At 46.1% G+C, this 12,012-nt stretch overlaps 1 protein-coding gene across 1 annotated transcript; it reads right to left on the bottom strand.

The window, feature by feature from the left end:
• Positions 1 to 1,390: 1,390 nt before the first annotated feature.
• RPL19 (ribosomal protein L19) lies at positions 1,391 to 11,657 on the bottom strand. Its single transcript, XM_040438207.1, has 6 exons — positions 11,584 to 11,657; positions 7,644 to 7,750; positions 7,437 to 7,559; positions 6,709 to 6,829; positions 5,340 to 5,450; positions 1,391 to 1,691 (listed from the first exon to the last, which is right to left on the bottom strand). The coding sequence occupies exons 1-6, from the start codon at positions 11,586 to 11,588 to the stop codon at positions 1,565 to 1,567; spliced, it is 594 nt and encodes a 197-aa protein (XP_040294141.1). The 5' UTR covers positions 11,589 to 11,657; the 3' UTR covers positions 1,391 to 1,564.
• Positions 11,658 to 12,012: the final 355 nt, after the last annotated feature.

A 12,012-nucleotide genomic window follows, 5' to 3' on the forward strand; every position in this document is an offset into this window, starting at 1 on the left:
ATTTTCTGCGGACCCATTGACTGTCAATGGGTTCGTTGAAAACTCGGAAAATGCACTGTTTGTCATCCGCCTCCGTGATCCGTGTATCCTGTCCGTCAAAAAAAATAGGACCTGTCCTATTTTTTTGACACAACGGTTCACGGACCCAGTCAATGGGTCCATGAAAAAACACGGATGCACACAAGATTGGCATCCGTGTCCGTAGGCTACTTTCATACAGACGGATCCAAAGATCCGTCTGCATAAAAGCTTTTTCAGAGCTGATTTTTCACAAAGTGAAAACTCAAATCCGACAGTATATTCTAAGAGGCGTTCCCATAGTGATGGGGACGCTTCTAGTTAGAATATACTACGAACTGTGTACATGACTGACCCCTACTGCCTGGCAGCACCCGATCTCTTACAGGGGTTGTGATCCACACAATTAACCCCTCAGGTGCTGCACCTGAAGGGGTTAATTGTGCGTATCATAGCCCCTGTAAGAGATCAGGGGCTGCCAGGCAGCAGACCCCCCTCCCCAGTTTTAATTTCATTGGTGGCCAGTACGGCCCCCCCCCCCCCCCCTCTATTGTATTAATATCATTGGTGGCCAGTGCAGCCCCCCCTCCCTCCATTGTATTATCATTGGTAGCCAGTGTGCGCCCCCCTCTATTGTATTAATATCATTGGTGGCCAGTGTGCAGGGGGGGGGGGGGGGGGGGGGTCGCACACTGGCCCCCTGTAAGAGATTGGGTGCTGCCAGGCAGCAGTCATGTACACAGTTCGTAGTATATTCTAACTTACTGTCGTGTGCATGAGGCCTAATACTGATTACCTCTCTCTGAATAGGTCATCAGTATCTGATCAGTGGGGATCTAACACCTGAGACCCCCGCCAATCAGCTGTTTGAGAAGGTACGGGCACTCCTGTGAGCGCTGCAGCCTTCTCCCTGCTCACCAAGCACAACGCCGTACATTGTATAGCAGCTGTGCCTAGCATTCAAGCTTAACCTCATTCATTGCTATGGGGCTGAGCTGTGCCTAGGCCACATGACCGATGAACATGTCATCACTAGTCTAGGAAAAGCTGAGAAAAGGCTACCGTCCTCACAGGCACTGTCGCCTTCTCAAACAGCTTATCAGTGAGGGTCCCAGGTGTCAGACCCCTACTGATCAGATACAGATGACCTATTCAGAGGATAGGTCATCAGTATTAAAATGCTAGAAAATCCCTTTAAGCACTGTATAAATCCATACACAGTCACTGAGTGACCATTTAAAGAGTCTGTAGTGACCAATTTTCAGTCATATAAAGACAGTCACACCCATTAAAAAGACTAACCCAATTAATGTAGCCTATCACAATGTGAAACTCCATTGCAGAAGAAATCACAAATCTTAGTATTTTTTGGTGGTGTTACATTTAATAGTCTGGAAAAAAATTAAAATTGGATACATGACAGATTTCCTCTGAAAGCTGGTGGCAGAGGTTGGACTGTGTAAACCACATGCAGACACTGGAGGGTTGAGGATGGTTTATTGAGCTTGCACAGGGCAGTACTCTATATACACATGTTACAGGGTAACTATTTCTTGCTGGACTCCTCTTCCTTTGAGAGAGTCTTGATTATCTCCTCTTTCTTGGCCTGAAGTCTTTCCTCACGGCGCTTCCTTGCCTCCTTTGTCTTGGATCTGCGAGCTTCTGCCTGGTCACTAAACAGAGAGAAATGTAGAGTACCCAATTAAAACCGTACCAAATAGCATCTATCCCATTACAAAGATTTATCCCCTATTCACAGGATAGGGAATAAGTGTGACTGGTGGGCCCCCAACCAACAACGATAACAGGGGCCCTGTGTTCCACCGTTTGAATGGAGCCAGCAGTCTCACGCACTGCTGCTCCATGCAATTATATAGGATGCGGTAGATAGAGTGCAGATACAGATTCCATACTAAAAGTCTGGCAATTCACTGTATAACACATGCTCATTATGACACCAAATTCTGCAATTCAAAGGGGAAAGTCTTTGGCAAATCTGAAGTAGTAACATACGCAGATTTTGCCACAGAGTCAGTGTAATTATCTGCCACATCTGGATATGGCCAAACACTACAGAGCAAGCATTGACATATTGATCTATTCAGCCATGTCATTAAAAAGAACCAGTCACCACAAAGTGCAGCGCAATCTGCAGGCCGCATGTTAGAGCAGATACGGTGTATAGTCCCGTGGGGAAAAAAAATAAATTCTGTAAAACTTATAATTTACACATAAATCTCTCCTCTGATTTCAATTGTACAGTGAATGCTTTCTCATTGATAGCATTCACTGTGCAAGTGTGTATACATAGTCAATGTCTGTACACAGAGTGGTTTTAACATCAGAAAGAACAGATCTAAATGCATAAATTACAAGTTTCCCACAAAACTACATAACAATCTGCTCAGCTCCTCCTGTTCCACAACAGGCTGTCCACAGATTACAATGCATTTTGTGGTGACCGATCCTTTTTAACCTTTTCAGGACCAAGCCATTTTTCACCTTTCTGCCCAGGCCATTCTTAGCAAATCTGACATGTGTCAGTTTACATGGTAATAACTAACACTTTTACTTATCCAGTCCATTTTGAAATTATTTTCTCGTCATATTGTACTTCATGCCAGTGGTAAAATTGAGTCAAATTATTATATTTATTTTTTATTTAAAAAAGTACCCAAAATTTGGAAAAAAATTAGCAAATTTTCAATTTCTCTACTTATATAATAGATATTAATACCTCCAAAAGTAGTTGCTACTTTACATTCCCCATATGTCTACTTCATGTTTGGATCATTTTATGAATGCCATTTTATTTTTTGGGGACGTTAGAAGGCTTAGAAGTTTAAAAGCAAATCTTGAAATTTTTCAAAACCCACTTTTTAAGGACCAGTTCAGGTCTGAAGTCACTGTGAGGCTTACATAACAGAAACCACCCAAAAATGACCCCATTTTACAAACTACACCTCTCAAGGTATTCAAAACTGATTTTACAAACTTTGTTAACCTACACATTTAAACACAATCTTTTTTTAGTGTCTCCATATTCTGAGAGCCATATTTTAATTTAATTTTTTTGGGAGACCATCTTAGGAAGGGGCTAATTTTTTTGCAGGATGAGGTGACAGCTAGATTGGTATTATTTTTTTGGGGGGGCATATGCCTTTTTGATCGCTTGGTGTTGCACTTTGTGATGTAAGGTGACAGTTTTTTTTAGCACAGTTTTTATTTTTTGCCAGTGTTCACCTGAGGGGTTAGGTCATGTGATATTTTTATAGAGCCTGTCGATACGGACAGGGCGATACCCAATATGTTTTTTCACTTTATTTTGGGAAAAAGGACGCTTTTTTTCGCTTGAAACTTTAAGAATTTTTTGTAAGACTATTTTTTTTACTTTACTTTTTTTACCCACTATGGGACTTTTGGGGGTCTGATCCCCTTTACAATGCATGACAATACTTCTGCATTGTGATGCATTGGCTGTAAAGTGTATTACACACACTTACAGCCCTTCCTGCCTGTGAGATCCAGGGGGCTGGATCGCACAGGCTCTCCCAGGAGGCAGCCACAATGCCTAAGGAAGGCATCGGGCTGTCTACCCTGCCATTGGGTCCCAGTCACAGCAGCGCAGGGACCCGATGGCTCCTTCCTCCCTGCACGAACATCGCACATGCCGCGGTCAGCGCTGATCGTGGCTATGCAGAGGTTAATGCACAGGCATCGGTGATTTCACCGATGTCGGCACATACAGCAGGGGTCTAGCTATCAGTGACTGCCGGACCCTTGCCGCTGATCGGGCAGGCGCATCTCCTGCACCCGCCCGATCAGCGCACAGTACATGTACAGCACTGGGTGTGAAGGGGTTAAAGAGAACCTGTTAACTCTCCTGTCTTGTTAATCTGCCCAGAACTTTATGAATACGTTTAAAACCGGGTGTTACCATCGGGGGTGTTTCCCTGCAGACTAAAGCTTCTTTCACACATCCATATCCATGAAAATATGCTCATTAGTTCATCCATGAAGAATCCATGATTGGGCCATGTGTCATTCGTCTTCCATGAACAATGCTAGGCTGAATATTCAATTTCCAGAGCATCTCCTACCATGGTTTTCACAGACATACAAACCAACGCTCATGGGGGATCCGTAATCATGGACAAAAACAGGGCATGCTTCCGTGGAAAACCACTGACATTGCAGCCCTAGTATTCACACGAGTACTCGATTAAATAAATAATTAGACCAAAAAAAAAATCCTCAATGCTAATTTTTTGGTCATGTGACGACGGAGCAAGAGTGAAGCGCTTGCTATTACTCCAGCTCTGCGGTATCCCGCTGGCCCGCAATGGTCTGTTAATACTCACCTTTCCAGAAGGGGGCCTACGGACACGCCACAGCAGGTCAATGGTCCCACGCTGCACTGACCCCCTGACGTACACACGGCATGAACCGAAGTGCTGTGTGGCGTCAGGACCAGAGCAGCACGGAATGATGGAGTGTCGGCGGCACCCCCGCTGGAAACGCAAGATGGTGACACCGAGTGGGTGGGAGCGCGACTAAGGCCAGGCGCCCAGGGTTGTAACAACCAATGACGCTGTGCACTCCAGGTGTCAGGAGGAGGGCAGGCTGGGCTTTCACGGACTGTGCGTCCGAGGTTTAACTGAAGTGTGGCCCGGCCTTAGGGGAGCTGATGGCACTGAGGGGGAACTGATGCACTTGGGCTGATCGCACTGGTGGGGGGGGGGGGGGGGGGGGGGGAGAAATGAAGGGTGTTTGGGACTGATGGCAGGGGGTCTGATGAGTTTTTATAAAGGAAAACAGCCTATTAATTTTTTCTTATTAGAGTACTCATGGACAGCACATGTCCACAATTTAAAGACACGTGAAAGAGGTATAACAATCAGTGCTGAAAGTCAAACTCTAATGGCACACTTCCTTGAGAGGTGGCTTGATACCACAAGTAGTTGATGTATTCAAAAATATATTGGGGGAATAACAGGAATGGCACAGTGCACAGTTCTAAGCAAAGATTCTCCAGCCATAGGAATAGTTTTCACTGCTAGGAACATTACCATGGATTGCACTGTGCACTACAGATAACCCTTAGGGTACTTTCACACTAGCGTTATTCTTTTCCGGCATTGAGTTCGGTCCTAGGGGCTCAATACCAGAAAATAACGGATCAGTTTTATCTTCATGCATTCTGAATGGAGAGCAATCCATTCAGGATGTCTTCAGTTCAGTCTTTTTCCCTTCTTAGGGCAGAGATAAAACTAACTTCCCAGTAACATGTCTCTCCTCGAAATTCTGCAGCAGATACTTACGCCAACAGCTTCTTGCGAGCTTTGTCTGCCTTCAGTTTGTGGATGTGCTCCATGAGAATACGCTTGTTCTTAAACACATTACCCTTAACCTTCAGGTAGAGGCTGTGGTACCTGCAAAACAAAGCCCCATTAACATGTTCTTACACAGCACGAGAGATGAAGTTATGCCATAAATCATGACCAGCAACTTCAAACATTTCCTAAAACCCAAATCTGTGTACTTTCCCCAATGTGCCAGTGGTATAAAGACTACTGTAATGTGTGAGTATAACCTACTCCTATAAATATTATAGGAGTACATGGCACAGTCATGGCATAACTGCTACACAGAGCCCCAATTACTGCGTGGCCATTAACAATGCGGACCGACGAAACAGTTCGGTGCTCAGTTTACTTAGGTCCCGCTGTGACATGTATGACCACGCGGTCCCCAAACAGCTACACTACATGACCATGTATTCATACCCTAAAACTTGTTTCCGATACCAATCATTACAATTGCCTGATACAAACCAAGGAGTTATGGCATATATTCCAGTAAAAACGGCTTGCAACACTCCTGACTGCAACATAACATTCATGTTTAGAACGTTTCTTGCTAGCCATCTGAAGAAAATACCCCGAATAGCCTCTTGCACTTTGTATTTCAGAGGACCAGAAATTATGTCCCCAAAAACAAACAAGGTCTAAGCAAGATTTAATGTAGTCTGACCAAGAGGGAACATATGATCACTGCCGTCTGTTATAATGGAGTGACCTCTTCACCAGGAACATAGAGCCAGGCCTCCACAATTTCATCTGTGGACATCCAGCAGTCAAATAACTGGACATTTACAGCATATCCAAGTCACATCCAATTATAGATGTGTATTGTAATAAAGAGGAACATACTTTAGAGGGGACATCTAGTCAAAATCATGGACATAGAAAGCACCTTTTTACAAAATGTAAACCTCTTGTATCTGATTGAAAATGTTACTGCCATTGATTTAAACAGTCCTTTGCATAGATTATGGTGTCTGACTATTAACCAACTAAGCAACAGCAAAGCTTAGGGTCCCTTCACATATGTCCAGCTATCTGTGTTCCCTCCTGGGAGGTGCAGAAGAGAAACTGATGCTAGAACGGATCCAATGCTTTTCTATGGGACATACATATCGAGCACATCAGTTGTGATGCTGGATGTCAATCAGCTCCAGACATTTTTTTGTCCAGCATTATAAGTCTACAGATGTCGGACCTGTACCATGACTGGACACAACATTCATGATAGTCTGGGATTACACTGAATTAGCTGCAGAGATTGGGTGTGCCCCCTTGTACCCAAGCATAAAAACAAAGCCCAAGACTGGGGTGTTTGGAGCCTTACATGTGCCTGTCGATCTTCTTGGACTCACGGTAACGACGGAGCAGGCGGCGAAGAATTCTCATCCTCCTCATCCAGGACAGCTTCTCAGGCATACGAGCGTTAGCCGTACCCTTTCTCTTACCTGTAAGAAAACAAATGTCTGGTCATCTGAAAAGAACCATCAGCACTGACTGGACAATACCAGTATACAAACATTACAGCTAGCACCTTTAGGCCAAGCTCTTATGGCAGAGGCCTCCTTGCCTGTCCATTGGATTTTGTCACTACACATGGACAGCCCAGAAAGTCACAGTACAGTTTTAATAAGAAACTGGATCCAAACAAGGCACCTCCAAATCACCAAAATGCAAACAAGAGCAGAGGTCCAACTAGACACCCCCTACTCGCTCATGTAATTCACAATCACTTTGTAGCAGCTCTACCTCTATGACATCCATATTGGGCTACCTTTACATGACTATCTTACGGATCCGCAAACTATGGATGCATCCCACCCTTTTCACTGGCCCCATCGTAAAATTGACTATTTTTGTCCATAAAATAGACAATAGGCCATGTTCTATCATTTGTGGCATGGACAGCACAGGGATGACATCTGTCTGCTGCCTGCAATTTTTGCAGCTCCATAGAAATGAATGGGTCATTGTGCGATCCACAAAAAAAGCAGACCGAAAGTACAGGGTGTAAATGGAGCCTAAAACATTTTACTGTAGGTACAAAATACTCACCAATGCCCATGTGTCTGCCCTTTCTACGTGCAAGGGTGTTCTTGCGGCAACGGGCACGGGAGTGGACAGTCACTGGTTTACGGATAATCAAACCATCCTTAACCAGCTTCCTGATTTGCTGACCTAGAGGAAATGGCAAAGCAGAGTTAGACAGGCGTCGGAAAGCACATCATGGCACAGAAGAGGGAGGGCAGAGTGGACACTTACGGGAGTTGGCATTGGCAATCTCATTGGTTTCATTTGGATCCAGCCATACTTTTTTCTTGCCGCAGCGCAGCACGCTGGAAGCGAGCCTCTTTTGAAGTCTGAGCATACTATGAAAGGAAAGACAACATTACTATATACATAAATCCTTACAGCAGTCGTAAGAGTCAGCGGAGTTATGTTAATATCCTAATGGGTTCTTCACTAAAGACGCTCCCATCACTAGCTAACAGATCGCTTCACCACCAACAGGACATGTACTGAAGCTCCCTAGAATTGCTAGACCAGGGATTATTAACCTCCGGCACTCCATTCACTTCTATGGGAGTTAGATGAACAGCCGAGCAAGTTTAGATGCTGGGAGTTGGAGTTTCACAGCAGCTGGAGTGCCGAAAGTTGCTGATCCCCCTGCTAGACATACATGAGAACCTGTAGCTGCAGGTAGGGAATGTAAAAACCCAAGTAGGACATGGCGCTCTCTGACCTGACTGTTAGGACTAAAAGAACCAGTAGCTCGGCACTGGCACCCAGTACACCACATAACCTTCTCTTAGTATACATGTAAATCCCATCTACAACCAGATTTCTAAACCGCCCATACAGAACAGGATGGGACCTCCGATAACCGTGTATGTGGACCGATTCACAGTCGCAACATCTTCATGGTGGTTTTTAACCTAAACATTTGTTGTGAAGACAAGCGGCACCAGAGGTGACTGGCATCCACTTCTCTTCAGTCTGGGAAGATACGTGCTATAGATCCTCTGGCCAGCAGCCATGTTTCTAGAAGCTGCAACCACCAGACAGTAAGATCAGGAAGTCAGGAGATCATTAAAACCGTTCCGGACAAGTCTAACAATATTATACAGCCACAAAATTAATTTAAAAAAAGGGATATCCGGGATTTTATAGGAGCACAAAATTATTTTTTTTAAATAAATTTAAAAAAAACACCACAATAACCCATTAAACCTCCCGACGACGCTGCACTGACCATGTCACATCAATCACTTGGCCTCAGCGTCATGCTTATGGCTGCAGTAGTCACACGAATGACATACATCATGTCACCCCTGACTGGCAAGTAATAAAAGGTCCTGATCTTAGATAACTTTCTTAAAATCCTGGACAGCCCTTTAAAGGAACCGGTCACCAAAAAAAAAATTAAAAATAAATTAAAAAAATCGCCTATTAAGCTGTTAAGAGTACCTTATAGTGCTACATAGTTGTGTCCTATAGCACTTTTTCGTCCTTTTCCTGCATTTATCGTCACTGAGAAATCGATGTTTTAATCAGCCGCTGCCCCGTGTTTCAAGTCAGGCTTGAAGTCAAGGGGGCAGCGGCCTAGGCGTCTCCAATCCTGCTTTTCCGGCCTCTCGCCACCTTGATCGACACGCCGCATCTCAGTGCCGGGACCGCGCTCTCAGCCCGCATGCGCAGTAAAGAACTACTGTAGCGCGATCCCAGATCCGGCTCATACACTCAACCGGCTTCAGTCTCACTACTGCGCATGCGCCCGCCAGCCTTACATACCCACGCCCGGCATCTTCTCTTCCTGCGCATACAGAGCGCGAGTATGTAAGGCTGGCGGGCGCATGCGCAGTAGTGAGACTGAAGTCGGCTGAGTGTACGAGCCAGGATCGCGCTACAGCAGCCCCTTACTGCGCATGCGGGCTGAGAGCACGGTCCCGGCACTGAGATGCGGCGTGTCAATCAAGTCGGCGAGAGGCCGGAAAAGCAGGATTGGAGACTCCTAGGCCGCTGCCCCCTTGACTTCAAGCCTGACTTGAAACACGGGGCAGCGGCTGATTAAAACATCGATTTCTCAGTGACGATAAATGCAGGAAAAGGACGAAAAAGTGCTATAGGACACAACTATGTAGCACTATAAGGTACTCTTAACAGCTTAATAGGCGATTTTTTGGTGACAGGTTCCCTTTAATAGAAGCAAAATCCAAAGAGCAGCACTGAACATCTGGCTTCATCACCAGGACCAGGCTAGAAGACTGACTTATAGACCAGAGGTCTCCAACCTGTATCATTCCAGCTCGTGCAAGACTACAACTCCCAGCATTCCACAGGTTGTCAAAGCATACTGGGGGCTGAAGGTCTGCAAAAATGTCCAAGCAAAAAACAGTGGCACTGAAACCCTCCACACATTACAGCATGGCGAGATCAGGGGCGCCCATCGGCTATACATTATATAGCCCAAACTTAAAGGGGTTGTCTCATCATAGACAATGGGGACATATCGCTAGGATATGCCCCCGCACCCATGTCGAGAACGGAGCCCGGCAAGTGAAGGAGGGCACCCTGCCCATGCGCAGCCGCCCTCCATTCATTTTCTATGGGGCTGAAAAAAATAGCTGGGTGCTGGCTCGGCTATTTCCGTCTGCCCCATAGAAATGAATGGGAGCAGGGGCCGCGCATGCGCGGTACGCTCCTATGGGGAGTCGGCTTGGTAGTGGCCGGACCGGAGTCCTCCAGCCACCACCTCGTGGGGGCTCCGTTCTTGATATAGGTGCGGGTCCAAGCAGTGGGACCCGCACCTATAAGACAATGGGGGGCATATCCTAGAGATATGCCCCCATTGTGCATGATGAGACAACCCCTTTAACAGCAGAGGGACCCATAAAAGCCATTCATAGTTTGGCATAAGAGCGAATGCATAAAAAGCTGACAGAATGAAGTATATCTATGGATTGGCGAGTGCCCCGGCATCTGTCCCTGTGACAGTAGTGACCTGCATATATTCTGACTGCAGTAAAGTCAGACTTCTACGGGGAAAAGGTGAAAGGGTTAAAAAGTTATATAACGGGATGTCAAAGTAGAGGGAGTTTTACACAATTGGAATTAAGGCTTTTCTACAGTTGTAGCCAATCTATATATAAAAGTTTAGGCAAAACATGCTAGCCTGGAGCCCAGGTAAGTGACTGCCTGGAGTGGACAAAGTGGTATCCATCCAGTCTGTGAACAGCGACATATACAGCCGAGGACCGACCGCAAACAGCGCCACCAGGAGGTTTTACTGCAACCCAGGGCAGGTTTTTGATTGTTAAAAGGGGTTGATCAATTTCAGGAAGAAACCAGACACTTGGGATCTGCCTGCAATAAAGAACCTGCGAGTAGTTACCTGACAGATCCTGCTCAGGTTCTCCCAGCCTGGATCTGTTAATCTTGCTGCAGGGGTGACATCGCTGCTGCAGCCAATCTCTGGCCTTGTAGGGTGAGCTCCTGAGGGATTGGCAGAAGCAGTCACAAGTTTGTGACATGACCACTGCAGCCAGGTAAACAGATCCAGGCCGGGAGAACGTGAGCGGGATCTGTCAGGCAATTCTAAATCGCAGGCTGAGACTGAGGGTCACTCCGCTCCCTCCAATCCCTTTAATAGGGACACGTCTCAAAGGTGAAGCTTCCAAATCATGGGGTCACTGAAAACCACACTGATTCAATACAATTGCTTCTGCCCACGTGACCATACGAGTTGTCAGATTGGATAATATTTCCATTCAGTGACAAAGCAAAAGTCTGGAAAATTATGAGGGATTGGAACAGAATACTGAAAACGTTAAATATAGGTTATTGGAAACTTAAAACACCCAATATATGTGAGACATCTATATCCACCCCTCCACATTGGTTATGCTGGATGTCACGCGCCCCACACAGGGTGATCTCACTGAGGACTGCATACAGCAGTGTGAATGAGAGCCTATGGGGGAGCAGTACACGTCTGGAGGGCCCCCGGCCTGTCACACACGTCAGCGGCCTACACCGGGGGAGCCAGGACTAGTCCACAAGCAGAGCACGGATGGTGACGTCATCACCGGCCCCGGTCGTCGCCACCAAACGACTTAAAGCCGTATCCCCGACTTCTACAGTCCAATTGAGAGCAACACGAGCAAAACCACAGACGTTTTCCTCGGATCCCCCGGCCCCTCACCTCATGGCGGCTGCTCTGTTCCAGCTCGGAAAGGAAAGGAAGTAGCTTTGCCGCTACCATTATCACGAAGGGGTGAGCCAACTACGAATAAGGGGAGGTGCTAAATTCAGTATAAAGTTGCTGCGTTCGCATGAATCCGAAATACCGCTATAAGGAATATACACATTAAACCCACTCTGTAAGAAGAAAACTTATGTCTACAAACACACCATAACTGTTAATGTCTTGTGTATGGCCCCCCCTATGTAGGCAAAATGGTTTAGCCTGAGTGGTGCGCATGCGTATTGCTGGATCTGCGGCTCACAATCACGTGGGCGGAGTACAGAAAAAGAGTAAAATGGCGACCAAATGAAACGAATTATGAAAGGGAGGGGCTTGTGGGAGAAGTGGGAGGGGTTAACGTGTCACTCTGCAGTGTGTCGTTACAGC

This window comes from Bufo bufo, chromosome 6 (assembly GCF_905171765.1).
Source record: "Bufo bufo chromosome 6, aBufBuf1.1, whole genome shotgun sequence".
Classification (NCBI taxonomy): Eukaryota; Metazoa; Chordata; class Amphibia; order Anura; family Bufonidae; genus Bufo; species Bufo bufo.

Bases quoted from the DNA above. Each gene is read 5' to 3' on its own strand.
- RPL19 (XM_040438207.1), bottom strand. The intron at 6,830-7,436 runs GTGAGTATTTTG...GTTTTCTTACAG, and splicing joins GGGCAGACACATGGGCATTG to GTAAGAGAAAGGGTACGGCT. The intron at 1,692-5,339 runs GTAAGTATCTGC...CTCTCTGTTTAG, and splicing joins GCTCGCAAGAAGCTGTTGGC to TGACCAGGCAGAAGCTCGCA.